At 39.9% G+C, this 16,238-nt stretch overlaps 2 protein-coding genes across 2 annotated transcripts in view; both read right to left on the bottom strand.

Moving 5' to 3' along the window:
- Positions 1-16,238, bottom strand: part of Vwc2 (von Willebrand factor C domain containing 2) — a 152,140-nt gene that overhangs the window by 65,858 nt on the left and 70,044 nt on the right. The gene's annotated exons all lie outside the window — the stretch shown is intronic.
- Positions 9,367-16,228, bottom strand: LOC119819406 (troponin T, slow skeletal muscle-like; the record flags this gene model as incomplete). The annotated part of the gene is made up of 2 exons (XM_038337605.1): positions 9,367-9,803; positions 16,183-16,228. Coding segments are annotated over 2 exons (483 nt in total), but the record flags the coding sequence as incomplete, so codon positions are not given.

Raw genomic sequence — 16,238 nt, 5'->3', positions numbered from 1 at the left:
AGTCTCCACTTACACAACAGACCTCACCCTGTCTACCCAATCTTGACGTTACAAACCCCTGAGACAATGAACCAAATAAACCTTTCTTCTCTACGAGTTACACAGTTATCTTTATCTAGTGATAGCCACAGAATGCAGATTAAGAAGAAAATAGTGTTTCACAAAACAGAGCTCTGTAAAAAATGTCTGCATAAACTTTAATACGTTATACGAAATATTAGACAAGCATTTCTAATAGGATGGGGAATCTGAAGAAAATGAAGCAATCTATGTAGCACCTCTGAATAGGAAATTTCTCTGCATCTTCTTACCGGTTTATAAACCCCACATTAGAGCTCAGAAGCATGAACTTTCTAAAGGATAACACTGTTCAGATGCTAATATGTGAGAATTATGTATCAGCATAATAAACACTGAACCTCTGCCTTAAATTCTACCAACTCATTTTAATTTCCCCCTTTCCACTCTGAAAAACACTGTTCTGCTTGTCTATGGAACTTGGAGCTGTAGGTTCAGCTCCTGCCTCTAGTCCTGATCTTCTGACATTACAAAATACAAATGCGACAATGCTCTTTCCACAAATGGTACTTTCTTAACATAGTCAAATTCATCTCTATGGGTACAAAACTGTCAGCCACTTTCTGCCATGGCCTACTTGTCTTGGAGCAGAAAAGGCACTCTCTCCGGAATCCTCCTGGGTAGAAAAGGCACTCTCTCCGGAATCCTCCTGGGTTAAAACAAACTGATTCCCTGTGTGTACTATGTCTCATAATTCAGACAAGAAAAATTCCAAACCACATGTCTGCTCACATCTAAGTAAGGCAAAACATTTCAACCTTTTCTTCTGAATGAAGGTCAATCAAGAAAACACGAGTTTCTTCGAGACCAGCTCCTGGCATCATCTCCGTGAGTGCTTTGCACACCCGTGAGCTTTTGCAGGCAGACCAGCTGCGGTACTGGGCACTTTGATCTCTGAGGCAGACGGCTTGGGGCTGACCTACAGCGGTGCCTTGGTGGGCTAGAGAAAAGATGGAGAAAAGCAAATAAAAGACAGGGTGGGCTTGATTTCTTGTGAGCCTGAAGTACATCGACGCGACGGGTGGAACGCTAGGAGAATTTTCCTGAATGCCTCTTCCACACAGATGAACAGCAAAATGGTGACTAAGCAGGTCTTATGCATACGGCTCTTGAAGCTGCACTGGAGCAATTTTCTAGAGATTGGGGAAGAAAAAATAGCCGCCACCAGTACCCTCCTACTCACAAAATAAAGCAAAGCAGAGGAACTTACAAACGTTGACCCATTTGGAAATGTAGCGGCTGGAGGCTCGCTGTCCCATAATCACCCTGCCCCCACTCCCAGCACTACAACACAGCGTTTAAGTTTTACCAAGCAGCCTCCTGCCCTGAGCATCTCTGTCAAGCTCTAGCCTATTAATTCTGTTATGTAAATAGGTCCATCACTGATCAGATGTGATGAGATCTACAAAGCAGCTACCACACGGCAGTTGCAACCTTGATACAGTGGAAGTATTGCTTTACTAGGATTAGAGATTTTCAGAATTATTGCTGGGGATAGTCTTCTTTATTTTAAGTCCCACGGATCTCTGGATCATGAGCATTATTGTAATCATTTACAAATCATAGCCACAGAAACATTTGTTCATCTGTAAGCCATCTTTGGAAATTATCCCCTGGATTTTTTTCTGCTATTAACCCTGTGTGGAATGTGACTCTAGCATAGGGAGTCGCCATGGTTGAGGGTCTGTGTGATTAAAGGAAGGAAGATGCACAACATCCAGACAATATGCAGGCTCCTTGGGCCTCATCACAACTTTGACTGAAAGCGACAATCCTCTCTGGAACTCCTCCTGCTGTTCGTTAGTGCGGCCAGCTCACTAAGAGATAGGAAGCAACCCAGCATTGTTCCCTACCACACGGAGAACCTGTCCTATCATTTTGTCCCCTGTGGTTGTCAGTAAAGGACAAGAAATACCATAGCTCTGTCCTGGCCCCCTCACTTCAGAAAACCCCTCCTTTGCTTCACTAAATGCGGCCATCCCACTAAAAGACCACAGCACCCTGACTCTGCCCTCACTGCCTTGGGAACCTCCCTCACCTTTCAAGTTTCCTTCACATAGCCCATCATCTCCCATCAAACCTCAGATCCTATGGGCGAAAAGACACAACAAAACAGTCTGAATCATATGACCTTTGTAAAATTGCAAGTAATATAAAACATTAAGACAATATACCCAAATCTTCAACCATATAGAAATGGCTTTTAAGAAAAACAATTTAGACAAAATTCCTGACACAGAATTTTAAAGAACAAATATAAATAATTTCAGTAAATTCACAGCATTAAAAAAGAACACAAACACACAAATAAACTTAAAGAAGACAAAAATAGAGTGATCAAATTCTAAGGAGTGGATGATGGAGGATAATGCATGATATAAAAAATTAAATCCAGTACAGAGGTAGAAATGCAGAAGAAAACCCAAACTGAAATGAAACTGGAAAGGAAAAACATGATTAGTTAAGTAAGTATCTCAGTGGCAAGCATCAGGAACAGAACTGATCAGGTGGAAGACAGCATCAGAGCTCGAAGTCAGGATGGAGGAATTAGGTCCCACAATCAAAGAAACTCATAAACTGTGAACAAGACATGAATAGAACACAGAGGATATTGGGCACCACGTGAAGACCAAGCATGTGGATTATAGATGAAGAAGGTGGAGATTCTAGAAGCCTAGATAAAAGGAACAGAAAATATTGTCAATAAAGCTCTATAACTATAAGCAAGCACAAGTTAAATGCTTTCTTTAATATGACCATGATGTCTTGTCACAGCAATAGAGCACTGACCAAGACAGAAGTTGGTACCAGGGACTGGGGTGTTTCTGGGACAGGCCTGGCCATGCTGTTGGTTGGAGGAACATAGAAGACTTTGGGACTTTGGACTAGAAAGTGGTTGTATACTTGAAGTGGGGCTTGATGACCTATCCTAGTAGGGGATTTAAAGACAGTGCTGAGGCCAATTTTAACTATTGGGGACCAACTCAAGGTGTTTCAGGGGGAAAGACTATTAGTAAGTGGCCTAGAGACCTATTATGTGACATTTTAGTGAAGACTATGACTGCCTCTGTCCATGTCAAAAAAAGTCTACCTGAAGCTAAGCTGAGGGATTTTGTATTAATGACCTTGGCAGATGATATTTCAAGACAATCTAGTATTGACTCTGTCATGGGGTTATTAGTGGTCACTTTTATACAGGCCCATAATGAAATGGAGAAAGTTGAGCAAGGAAATATACCAAATATAGTTTGAGGAGAAAAGGAACACCAGCAAGTGTAATGGAGCGAAATCCAGTGCTCCAGGAGATTAAAAAGTTTGAAGAATGGAATGGATGCTATATCAGGAGTGGTGACCTCAGGGTAAACCCCATCCAGCTAAATTTCCAGCTTATAAAAAAGAATTAAAGAAAAGCTTAACCAGTGAAGGAAACCACTGAAAACAGAAAGCTGGTTTGCATGAGGGGACCAAGTTCCAGCCCCAGCAAGCAGCAGACACTGGCAGCTTTGGCTACATGGTTCTGGTCTTAGAGTCAAGGACAGAAGAAAGGGGTTATATAGAATCTCCCTTTGCATCCAAGGAAAGCTACTGAGGCCAGGTGTGTGTCAGGGATGTCCCTGAATGGAGGTCCAGAGAGGCCTTTATTTGTGAAGTTGTGAAGGTGAAATCTGGATTATGTTGGAGACCCTCTGATGTTAGAGATGTTAGAGATGCCAGAATCAGGGAGTGTCTGCTGAGGAGAGAGTTGGAACCTGCTGAAGAGAGGTTGCAGTTATCAATAAAGCTGGAAAGAGTTGGAAGACCACTTTGACATTGGGCATGGAGATGAAGAATCTGAAATTTATTGTTTTTCATTCTTATTTTGCTCCAGTAATTCATCACTATGCTTCCAATCCTCCCCTTAGAATGGTAATGTAAATTCTGTCCCATTGTATGGTAGAAGTGTGTGCTCTCCATTTTCTTTTTGATCTTACAGGAGGTTACAATTAAGGGATAGCCCTTAGTCTCAGAAGAGGTTTTAATGTTGATCTTTTAAACAGTGTTAAAACTGTGATAAACTATGGGGACTTTTGAATTTCAGACTGAATGGTTTTTTTTTTTTTTTTTTTTTTTTTTTGCATTATAATATGGCTACAAGCCTATGGGGCTAGGGAGTGGAATGTGGTAATTTGAATAAGAATGGACTTTGTAAGCTCATATATTTGAATGCTTAGTCATCTGGTAGTAACATGAAAAGGATTAGGAGGTGGAGCCTTGTTGGAGTAGCTATGGCCTTGTTGGGGGGAATCACTGGGGCTATGAGGTTTCAAAAGCCCAAGCCAGGTACAGTGGTTCTCTCTTCCTGCTGTATGTGGATCTGGATATAGAAACCTCAGCTACTTCACCAGCACCATGTGCTGCCTGGATGCCACCTTGCTCTACATCCTGATGATAATAGACTAAACCTCTGGAACTATAAGCAAGCCCCAATTAAAGTTTTGTTTTTTTTTTTTTTTTTCAGTGAGGTGCCATCATCACGGTGTCTTGTCACACAGTAGAACATTGACTAAGATAGTTTTCCAAGTTCCAAAGTTAAGGACACAACTGTCAACACATACCATTATATGCAGAAAATCTTTTTTTTTTTTTTGTAAGCAGAGGAAAAACAGAAACTTAAAACAAAACAATAAAACAAATCAAAAGATTTTATAACAACTAAGACAACTCTACAAAGGCTGCTAAAAGGAATCCTTCAGACTGAGCCTAAGAACAAGAAAACTATAGGAGGCATGGGGCAGGGTTAAACAAAACTAGGACAGTTAATCAAAAGAGGCATATATATATCTATAATTAATATATTTATATATTCAAATATATTAAGTAATATATATTTAAAATTGCAGAAATAAACATATCTTTCATTAATAACTCTGAACAGTTCTCCAATAAAACCCACCAGAATGGATAAGAAAGTGGGATTCATCTTTTCTTCTGCCTCAATAAATACACTCAACTAACAAAAATAGACACCACCTTAATAAATATAGGCCAGGAAAGGTATGCTCAACAAATTTAGCTAGGAGACAAACTTGGCATATTCTAATATCTGACAAAATAGACTTCTAACTACAACTATTCATGATAATGAAGGTCAGTTCATAATTCTTAAAGGAACAATACTTGGAGAGGACATTAAAGTCCTAAATACATATGCACCAAGCATAGGTACATTCAGTATCATAAAACAAATACTAGTAGACAGAAAGTCACAGGGAAACTCTAGCGAAGTTATAATATGTGTCCAAAATGCCTCACTGTCATCAATAGATAGCTCATTTGGGTATAAAATAAACAGAGATTCATTGAGGTTAAAATGATATTATAAAGTACCTAACTAACAATAGAGTATTCTACACAAATGTTAAAGAATACTCATGTTTTTTTCCTTAGCAGTACATGAAACTTGCTCCAAAATACAAATCAAGCCTTCACAATAATAGGAAAATTGAAATGAGAACATGTATTCTATCTGATGCTATGGACTAATGCAAGGTATCAAAATAAGAGAAACTATAAAATATATGCAAACTCCCAGAGATTAAATGGCACACATTGAATGATGAATGGGTCACCAAAGACAACAAGAAGGAAATAAGAAAATACAAGAGTTGACTGAAAAGATAAGTGATATCTATGGGATATAGCAAAGGCAACATTAATAGGATAAATTATAATGCTAAGCTCACTCATCAAAAAAACTAGGAGTCAACCACAAAAATAATTTATTGATGCACTATACAGTTTTGGAAAATTAAAAATACAAGAAAGAAAGAAACCAATAACAACAACAAAACACACAAAGCAAGAAAACAAATAATCCCCCCCCCCCAAAGGCACTAGTCAAGAAATAAAGAGTAAGTCCAGGGTAGAAATGATGAAATATGAATATTGGAAAAGTAAAAATAGCTGAAATGAAGAGTTGGTTGTTTGAACATGGGGAGCAAGATTTTGTTTGGCTTGAGCTTACACAAATCTTGTCACAACACTGTGAGTTAATATATGTGACTACCCGGCTGTGTCCAGAAAGTACTGTTTTCCTACAGTCATCCACCTCCTCCTGCTCTTACAATCCTCTGCCTCCTTTTATGATGGCCCCAGAGTTTTGGGAGGAGGGATGTGATATGTCCCCTTTAGCGCTGAGAAAAAGTCTTTTATTTTCTATACCTTGACCAGCTGTGGGTGCCTATGTTATTACCATTTACTCCTAAAAGAAGCTTCTCTAATGAGATTTAAGATATTTACAAATTCACTAGTATCACCCTAAATCATCAGAATCAGTCTAATGCTATAATTATAGATTAGTAGTAGTAGTAGACTCTCACCTGTGTCTAAGGTCTGTTTAGTCATGGGTTCTTGCTCCTGATAATGTTGTATGGGTTCCTTGGAGAAAGCCTTACATCCAATCACAAAGTGTTTGCTTACTCCTATGAAATATTTCTGACCATTGAGCATATTTTTCCAGGGCCATCTCTATTATAGCTCACAGGATTTACAAATAGAAAAGGGCAATGATTACTTTTTGTCTCTGATAGTGTGCACAACACAACCCAGCACTCTGAAATATAGCTATTAGGAATGGAGCTTCCAGGTCAGTACTAACTTGATTTCTCCATAGTTTCTGGCTTAAGTATGTGGGTATCTTCAGCAACCGAGTCTTATCATCAAGTTCTAGAATGTAATCAAGAGCATTAGTGATAGAGTACAGTGTTTGAGGGTCTATGGAACATCGCTGGCTAACAGCTCTGAAAGAGGTAACCAATTCCCAGCACTTTGCTTTGAATTTGTTAGCCTGTGGTATCCAGTAGGGTACCGTCATTCAATTACAGGCTACCTTCACCTCAACTCTTTTTTTTATAAGTATGTGCAAATGTATATGTAAATATTTTTAGAAGGCTTCTACAATAATAGGTTTTCATATGGGATTTTCAAAGTCATCAGTATTAGTTTTCTCTCTCCATATTCCCTCCTCTACTCTGTCTTCTCATCCATCTCCATGTAATTCTTCTTGGTGGACATAAACTCCTATCCCTAGCTGAAGAGCTATTGCCAATGAGAGCTGCTGGGGAAAGGAGAATGGGTTTTCTTTGTAGGTATGGCTCATCACAGGTTGACCACACTCCAGAGGATGTTCCCACACTTGAGTACACAGTAGGTTAAATTGAATTTGATCTTTTTATTTTTAAGGAGAACACAAAGTTTTGAAGATGTGGAAAGGGGATAGACCTGAGAAAAGGTGTGAGGAGGATCTAGGAGAAGGGAATGAATATGATTAAAATACATTGTATAAAATGTTCAACAATTAGTAAAAGTATTTTTAAAGAATAATAAATGAACAAGATTGAAAATCTCTTATCAAAATTAACCAAAAGAGAGAAGAACATAATAAATGTAGAAATTAAAAGGGAAGCATTAATAAAAATATAACAAAGTTAAAAACTTCATAAGGATGATGTAGATTATGAAGATAGATGCGCAGATAATTGTGCTTGTTGAAGATTTTCTTCCTACTGGCTGAGTAGTCTTCACAGAACAGAAAGAGAGCAGCACACTTAAGTGTGTCTTTCTCTTCCAAGTTCCTTGCTCTGTCAAGTCAGGAGGTCATGAAGTCCTGAAGGTGAGGCCTTCTTGACTTGATTTAGACTTCATCACTTCCTGCTAAGGCTTTTGTCCAAATTCTGTAACTCGTGATTAAGACTCAGAGGACATAATTCAATCCATTCACTCTAAATAGCATGGCACTCTGGATAACTTAAATGTCATTTCCAAAATCTTGTTTTTCTCACCTGTGAAATGTGAGCTATAATTTCACAGTAGCTGTGAATCTTAAGTAATACATTAAAAGTGATACATTAAAAGCACCTAGAAAATCCCAATAAATTTAGATCTTGTAAGATAAACTATGACTACAGCCATTGAAACGTCACACAGATTTTTCCTTTAAGAAGCAGTGGGTCCATGCACAGTGTTTAGACAGGACATCCTGCAGCCTGCACATCTGTTGGCTGCTAGAAGAACCACTCATGGCTGCATGCAACTCCAGAACCACTCATGGCTGCATGCATCCCCAGAACCAGACCCCTGGTTTCTTTTTCCCTGACCATATCCAAGGACACTGATTCACCCACTTCCCACTCTCAGTGATCTCTAGTCAGCATCCAGATGCCCTTTTAAAAAGTCCAGCCAGTTATTCTGAAGAAAATCAAGATGAGCACTAATCTGATCAAAATAAATCACTTAAGAAAGAGGTGATAAATAAATAAATCCCATCCTTCACACAGTTTTGTTCAAGAGTCTTGGACGAGGAGCATTTCCCATTTGTTCAGTGTTTCACCTTTCATGGTTATATGCTCTGGGTACTTGCTTTTCACAAACTGTGCCCCTAACACTACCTTAAGGTTCTTATCACAAGGCGAGCATACTTAAGATAGATACGGAAGACAGCCTTTGGGATGCTCAGCTATGGATGGTGGATTCTATAGCTAGAGGAAGCCAGGCCATTGGAGAATTTCTTATCTGGACAAGGGAGGGAAGGCTTTCCTTCAAATTGCTTTCACTGACTGCTCTTGGTGTTATCACATTGATGTACACGGAGAAAGCACACAGGCTGATTTTTGAACTTTATTCTTGTGTTATAAAAGTGGAAAATGTTTTTATTACACAGTATCACAAAGACAAGTACAAACATTCCTTTCAAATCTCCCAGTGAGAAATCATGCCCTCCTGAGCCACTCATTTGACTTTTATTATCGCTGTGAGGGACTAAGGGATGGGTTACATTTCTACCTCCTTGTGTGTAATAAAGTTAAAAATTAAATTTGTATTTCATTTCTAGTAAGTTCATCTGATGTTGGAGGGCATTTGGGGATCATTGTCTTGCTAGGATTTTGTTTTTCTTGTCCCTTTCATGTTGTGTCACTGTTTAAAACCATTAAATCCTTTGATATTCTGGATCTTGTGTCAAGCTGCCAAATCCTTTTGGAAACAAAGAGGACTTCGTTGCATAAAGCGGCTTTTCCCGTGGAACCCCCAGTTTTGATTTATAGACTGTCTCTTCAGTGGAAGTCATTTCCCACCACTGGGCCCTGACTAAGTCTCAGAACTGATTACAGGCCTGAGGCCTTGTCCAAAGGCTCTCTGCTATCTTTTTTTTTTTTTTTTTTTTTTTTTCTGGAGAGCCTTTATTTTGAGTTACAGAAGGGACATGCTTCAGTGGCTCCTGGACCCCATACAATGGGACAAATCCTGGCAGTCTCACTTCCAGCGGCCTCCGACTCGACCCTTCCCAGCCCCCTTTCGAAATTTCTGGGCATGGCTGAAGCGGTTGTACAACACATTGATCTCGTATTTCTGTTGCTTCAATTTCTCCATCAGGTCAAATTTCTCTGACTCCAGCTGGTGGATCCATTCTGACAGCTCCTGGGCTTTCTCTCGGAGCTGGTCCTCCCCCATGTAGTCAATGTCCAAGGGCTTTTTCCTCTCAGACAGGATCCTGAGCTTCATCTCCCGGCCAGTCTGCTGCTTCCCACGTTTCTGTTCTGCCTTGACCAGGTAGCCCCCAAAATGAGCCCCCGTGTTGGAGAGAACCTTCTTCTTTTTGAGGTCATCCTCTGCTCGCTTCTTTGCTTCCTCCTCCTCCTTCCTCATCTTCTCTTCCGCCAGCTTGGCCTGCCGCTCTCGCTCCTTTTCGGTTCATGGCTGTCTTACCTAGGCTTCAGAGACCCCAGTGTGAAACCTGTTTGCTGATAAGAAGTGGCTCAAAGTCCTTTGCATGATCTCTGACATCCACTCTCTTGCCTGAATCAGTGAGCCCATAACCCAGGTAAACTATTTGCTTTGGTTTCCTTAAGGTTAACAACATTTATTTATTTTACAAACAATAATACATTTTTCAGCAGTTATTCTAAGTACATATAAATTTAATTAAGTTCCATTAATCAGGCCAGAGCGCAAGATGGTTGCATGGTTCATTGGATCCCAGGGAGTGCAGATTTGTTATTGGCTATCACAGCTATTGGTTGTCACAATCTCAACTCTTAATTTAAATGGTCTGTGTCTCTATGGAACGTGCTTAGTAACATGCTTAAAAATAACTGGGTTATTTATATCAAGGGCCTCAATTCACTTTAGGAGTTGTCGTGTTATTTTCTGTGAGGTCAGTTTTTAAAATCAGACAAAGTGAATAACACCGACTTCAAAGGCTAAAAATATAAGAATGTGGGGACTGTGGACTTTAGAAATTGGGGTACACATTCTCATCATTGTTGGTGTCCCCAGGACAAAGATGCTGGGAACCTGAGTTCACCCACTCACGGAGAAGACCACCTATATAAACATATGCACACAGGGATGCCTACAGTGAAGCAGCAGCTCAGTTACTTGCTCAATGCATTAACATTTTTCTATATCAAATTCGTTGAAAGTTTTGGCCAGTTTGTAGGAAAGAGATTTTATAAATTCTGGACCTATCAAGATATACATTATAGATACAGTTTGAGGAAATGCAAAATCTAGCAAAATTCTTCATGAAGGACACCAAGTTATACATTTACCTCCTCATTTTGATATAAAAATGGTCATCTTATGTTTAGAAATGAAAATATAATTAGTGTATTTAGTTGCCTTCAATATTCTTTCTAAATTAAACCTGATGGTTTGGTAGCCGTTCAAAAACAAAAAAAATAGTGAATATCCCAGACATCCATTAAAACATAGCATAAAAATATTTCCCTGGCAGCTTTTATTGAGCTCTACATTTTTCTCAGATCCCCTCCCTGCCTCTCCCCACCCTTGACCATCTCCCATGGTCCCCATGCTCCCAATTTACTCAGGAGATCTTATGTTTTTCTACTTCCATGTAGATTAGATCCATGGATGTCTCTCTTAGTGTCCTAATTGTTGTCTAGGTTCTCTGGGATTGTGATTTGTAGGCTGGTTTTATTTGCTCTATGTTTAAAAACCATTTATGAGTGAGTACGTATGATAATTGTCTTTCTGGGTCTGGGCTACCTCACACAATATGATGTTTTCTAGATCCAGCCATTTGCCTCCAAAATTCAAGATGTGTTTTTGTTGTTGTTGTTTTGCTGTGTAGTGCTCCATGGTGTAAATGTACCACATTTTCCTTAGCTGTTCTTCAGTTGAAGAACATTTAGGTTGTTTCTAGGTTGTGGCTATGACAAACAATGCTCCTATGAACATAGCTGAGCACATGTCCTTGTGGCATGATTGAGCATCCTTTGAATATATACCCAAAAGTGGTATTGCTGGGTCTTGAGGAAGGTTGTTTCCTAATTTTCTGAGAAATTGCCACAAAGATATCCCAAGGGGCTGTACCATCTTATACTCCCACCAGCAATACAGGAGTGTTCCCTTTTCCCCACAACCTCTTCATCATAAGCTGTCATCAGTGTTTTTGATCTTGGCCATTCTTACAGGTGTAAGATGGAATCTCAGAGTTGTTTTGATTTGCATTTCCCCGATGACTAAGGATGTTAAGCATTTCCTTAAGTGTCTTTCAGCTATTTTAGATTGCTCTGTTGAGAGTTCTCTGTTTAGGTCTGTACTCCACTTTTTTATTGGATTATTTGTTTTCTTGATGACCAAATTCTTGAGTTCTTTGAATATTTTGGAGATCTCTCTAATATGGGGTTGGTGAAGATCTTTTCCCATTCTGTAGGCTGTTGTTATGTCTTGTTGACTGTGTCCTTTGCTTTACAGAAACTTCTCAGTTTCAGGAGGTCCCGTTTATTAATTGTTTCTCTCTCAGTCTCTGTGCTACTGGAGTTATATTTAGGAAGTGGGCTCCTGTGCCAATGAGTTCAAGTGTACTGCCCACTTTCTCTTCTATGAGGTTCAGTGTGGCTGGCTTTATGTTGCGGTCTTTGATTCACTTGGACTTGAGTTTGTGCATGGTGATAGATATGGATCTATTTTCATTCTTCTACATGTTGATATCCAGTTATGCCAGCACCATTTGTTAAATGATTTCTTTTTTTCATTTGATATTTCTTGATTTTTTTTTTTTTTGTCAAAAATCAGGTGTTCAGAGGTGTGTGGATTAATATCCAGGTCTTCAATTCAGTTCCTTTGGTCTTCCTGTCTGTTTTTACGCCAATACCAGGCTATTTTTAGTACTGTAGCTCTGTAGTAGAGTTTGAAGTCAGGAATTGTGATGCCTCTAGAAGTTCTTTTATTGTACAGGTTTTGGCTATCCTGCGTTTTTTGCTTTTCTATATAAGGTTGAGTACTATTCTTTTGAGGTCTGTGAAGAATTTTGATGGGATTTTGATGGGCATTATATTGAATCTGTAGATTGCTTTTTGGTAAGACTGCCATTTTTACTATGTTAATTCTGCCTACCCAAGAGCATGGGAGATCTTTCCACTTTCTGGTATCTTCTTCAATTTCTTTCTTCAAAGATTTAAAGTTCTTAGTTATAGTTACTCTTGAGATATTTTATTCTATTTGTATTTATTGTGAAGGGTGATGTTTCTCTGATTTCTTTCTTGGCCTATTTATCATCTGTGTACAGGAGGGCTATTGATTTTTTTGAGTTAATCTTGTATCCTGCTACATTACTGAAAGTGTTTATGAGTTGTAGAAGTTCCTTGGTAGAATTTTGGGGGTCGTTTATGTAAACTACCATATCATCAGCAAATAATGAGAGTTTGACTTCTCCTTTTCCAATTTGTATTTCTTTGATCTCCTTTTGTTGCCCCAGCTAGGACATCAAGAACTCTATTGAATATATATATGGAGAGAGTGGACAGCCTTGTCTTGTTCCTGATTTCATGGGATTGCTGTGAGTTTCTCTCCATTTAGTTTGATGTTGCACAGCCCTTATCCTTAATGCCTCTGTCAATCCTAGATTTCCAAGATTTCTGTGGATTTGACCATCAGTTACGACTGAGAATCACTTTCCTCTCTACTTCTAGCAGTTGAAGCAATTTTGCTTATATTTGTTTTTGAAGATAAGCTATAGACATCAAGAATTTTCAAACAGAGTTCTTTGGAATTCTTTATAGTAAGAAGGTATCATGAATTTTAGCTCTGTCAGCAATGTGGCATGTAATCTACTTCCTATGGCAACTGTAACATATAATTCAGATGCTGATCCTTTCTAGAGATAACAAATATTTTCAATATTTGAATCACACTCATTAACTTGTTACCTGAGTATATACTTTTGTAATTTTAATCCTATTCTTATAGTTTTGTATGTCACTTATAGTATGGTCTTTTAAAGTTAATTATGAAACCTCTCTGCCCAGATCCATTCTCCATATACCATTTGATTATCACTGAGTCCCCTGGGGAATGAATTAGCCACAGGGAATAATTAATAGAGGACAAAGAAACACACCAATGAATTGCACCAAGTCAACCTTGCAGTTTACCCCAAGGCCCACATAACCTACACAATGTTGTGCAGCTAATCAGAACACCCATGCTCACAGGTCAGAGAAGACTGTTTTGAAAATTAGGCAGTTTAGGAAAATAGCAGGCTTCCCTAATGACTGAATCTATCTATTAGCCTAGAATCTATTAACAATCTCTATTAGGTTCACATTGCCCTCATGGTACAAGGGCAAATCTATGGCTAGGTTGTTCCAGAAGGCATCTTCAGATTTATCGTTTTGGCCTGGATGGACCACATCTCTCAGTTCCAGACTCTAAGTTTCTGAATGAAAAAGGACTTGGGCTTGAAGAGGTCTCTAAACCTTTGCGCATCTAGCTGGATTCCTGCTCTCCTCCTATCCCATCTTTTTATGTCCACATTCTGTCTTGATACCGATGGCAGCATTCTCATTCACCTAGTTGTTCAGACTAGATTCTCTACAGTTAAACTGGATGCCTCTCTTCTCTCATGCATGAATGCAAATCATCATGTGATGCTTGTTGTCACAGTCTTTGAAATCTCGCCCTTGTGATGGTTATCCTGACTGCTACGCACTGACAACTCAAGACATACATGACCTACATCTGTGCTTTCCTGGGGGGTAGGGTCAATGTTTGGTAGCCCAAGTGCCTAGTGGAGTTTCTAGATGTATTTAACACATGGTTAAGGAATACTAAATGACACATGGGCCCAGCTCCTCATAAGGAAGCTAATAAGTACTGAGACAGTATTAAGTAGGTATGATAGTGAAGACCCAGAACCCAAGCCCTAGAGACACTAGGGTAGGAGGATCACAAATTTGAGGCCAGTCTGAGTTTTACAGGGCCTACTTAAAATACCAAGAAGTGGGAGTTGGAGAGATAGCTCAGAAGTTAAAAAGGGAAACTGATAAAACCTTTGCAATGATAGATTTTGCTTTAGCCTTGTTAAAGCATAAGTGAAGGGGCCCTTCTGGACCAAGATTCTTCACCAGGGCACTGAAAACCAGACTAAAACCGAAGGGAGTCAAAGATCCAAGCATCAGTTCATCAAACTGAACCTTAGAAAAGGTCAGTTTTCAAAAAAAACAGGAGACTCCAGTCAAACCGCGCAAGTCTAATAAGGAAGTCCCCTGTGCCTTAGCTATTAAAGAAAAGCAATTGACAAACCATCAACACTTGCCACTTGGACTTCTATGAAGCGAAACTTCTCTGTCCAGGAATGAAAACATTCGTTCTGTTCTATGGAACGAGGTGTTGCCCAGTCTACAGTCACATGTACAAAGTAACTAGATATTTTTAAAAAAATTGCTATCTTCACACCTTTTGTGCTCCTGAGAGCATCTATGTGTAAAGAATCATTCCTTCTCATACTGCTCAGGTAAGACTCATAATCCCCTTGTTTACTTATGATAAGGCGAGACACAGACCTACAAATGGCATTCTCCTCAGAACTGCCTTCTCTCCACTGATCCACTTTTCTCTGGGCTCCTGAGGTTTGGTCCTCCTAAGGACAGATAAAATATCCCTGGTCATATCAGTCATGCAGGTCTTTCCTCCTGCTTTCCACACTCAGGTCTTCTCGTCTTTATCTATTCATATCTATGAAAATAAACCCCTGCTTCACAAACTCTTCGATCTTAGCTCCTTTATTAAAGATACAATGTTCCCTTAAATGCAATAGCCTTCTTCCTGGACTGTACCAAGCCATTTTCCCTATTGAACAGCACATATCCACTACAGCAACAGCCACTTTCCCTGGTGAACAAGTCCCTTCCTTGTTTGCAGGAATATTTTCAAATAGTATTTCCTGGAAAGATGGTTCAGCAGGTGCTCTTCCAGAGGACCTGGCTTTAATTCCCAGCACTCACATGGCAGCTCAGAGATGTCTGTGACTCCACCTCCAGGGGATCTGACACCTTCATATCAATGCACATAAAATAAAGTTAAATTATTTCTTTAAAAAAATAAATCAATAGCCTGGTGGTGGCAGTTGTACTAAATCTGCTGGCCTGCCCTGTCACATGGCTACCCTGCTCTGTCCCTTTAAGAGACAAGCCCTGCCCACTCCTGATCTCCCCCTTCCTGCCAAGGCAAGTGGATCTCTGGCTTCCACTCCATCTCTCACTCTTTCTCTGTCTGGCTTTCTTCTGAAGAGGTAGCTTCTGCCTCTCTCCCTTCTCCCCTTCCCCCTTATTTCTTCTCTTTCTCACTCTCTTTATCCCTCTCCCCTCCACCAAATAAACTCTATACTCAAGCTTGCTCTGCTGTCTGTCTCCCACTGGCTGCAGCCTCAGGTCACCAGTACCAAGAATGATAACACTGGTGCATGGTTTAGCCAGGCTCTCTGTGTTCCTGCCACCTGCAAGCTTGCAGACGGGGACACACAGGGACCCTGGACCTGGACCACTTTCCAACTTCCTGTGTTTGTTCCTTAGCTGCACACAACACTGACTAAATGGTAAAGTCCCCTTCTCCAAGTCAGCTTTTGCTGGCACTCATCTCTGCTAATTCTCCACGGCTGAGGACTGAGATCTTGTTTCCTGTGTCTTTGGCTGTAGTCCCTCAGCCACTTGGAGTGGCCCCAATGCCCACCCTCTGAGCTGAGGAGCCTTAGGATGACCTGACCAATCACTCGACACTCACTCTGTCTCAAGTTTTCAGACAGCCTTGCCTTTGGGTTCCATTTCTCTCTCTCTCTCTCTCTCTCTCTCTCTCTCTCTCTCTCTCTCTCTCTCTCTCTCTCT

This window comes from Arvicola amphibius, chromosome 1 (genome assembly GCF_903992535.2).
Source record: "Arvicola amphibius chromosome 1, mArvAmp1.2, whole genome shotgun sequence".
In the NCBI taxonomy this organism is placed as follows: domain Eukaryota; kingdom Metazoa; phylum Chordata; class Mammalia; order Rodentia; family Cricetidae; genus Arvicola; species Arvicola amphibius.
This window is presented reverse-complemented; position numbering and strand designations above follow the sequence as displayed.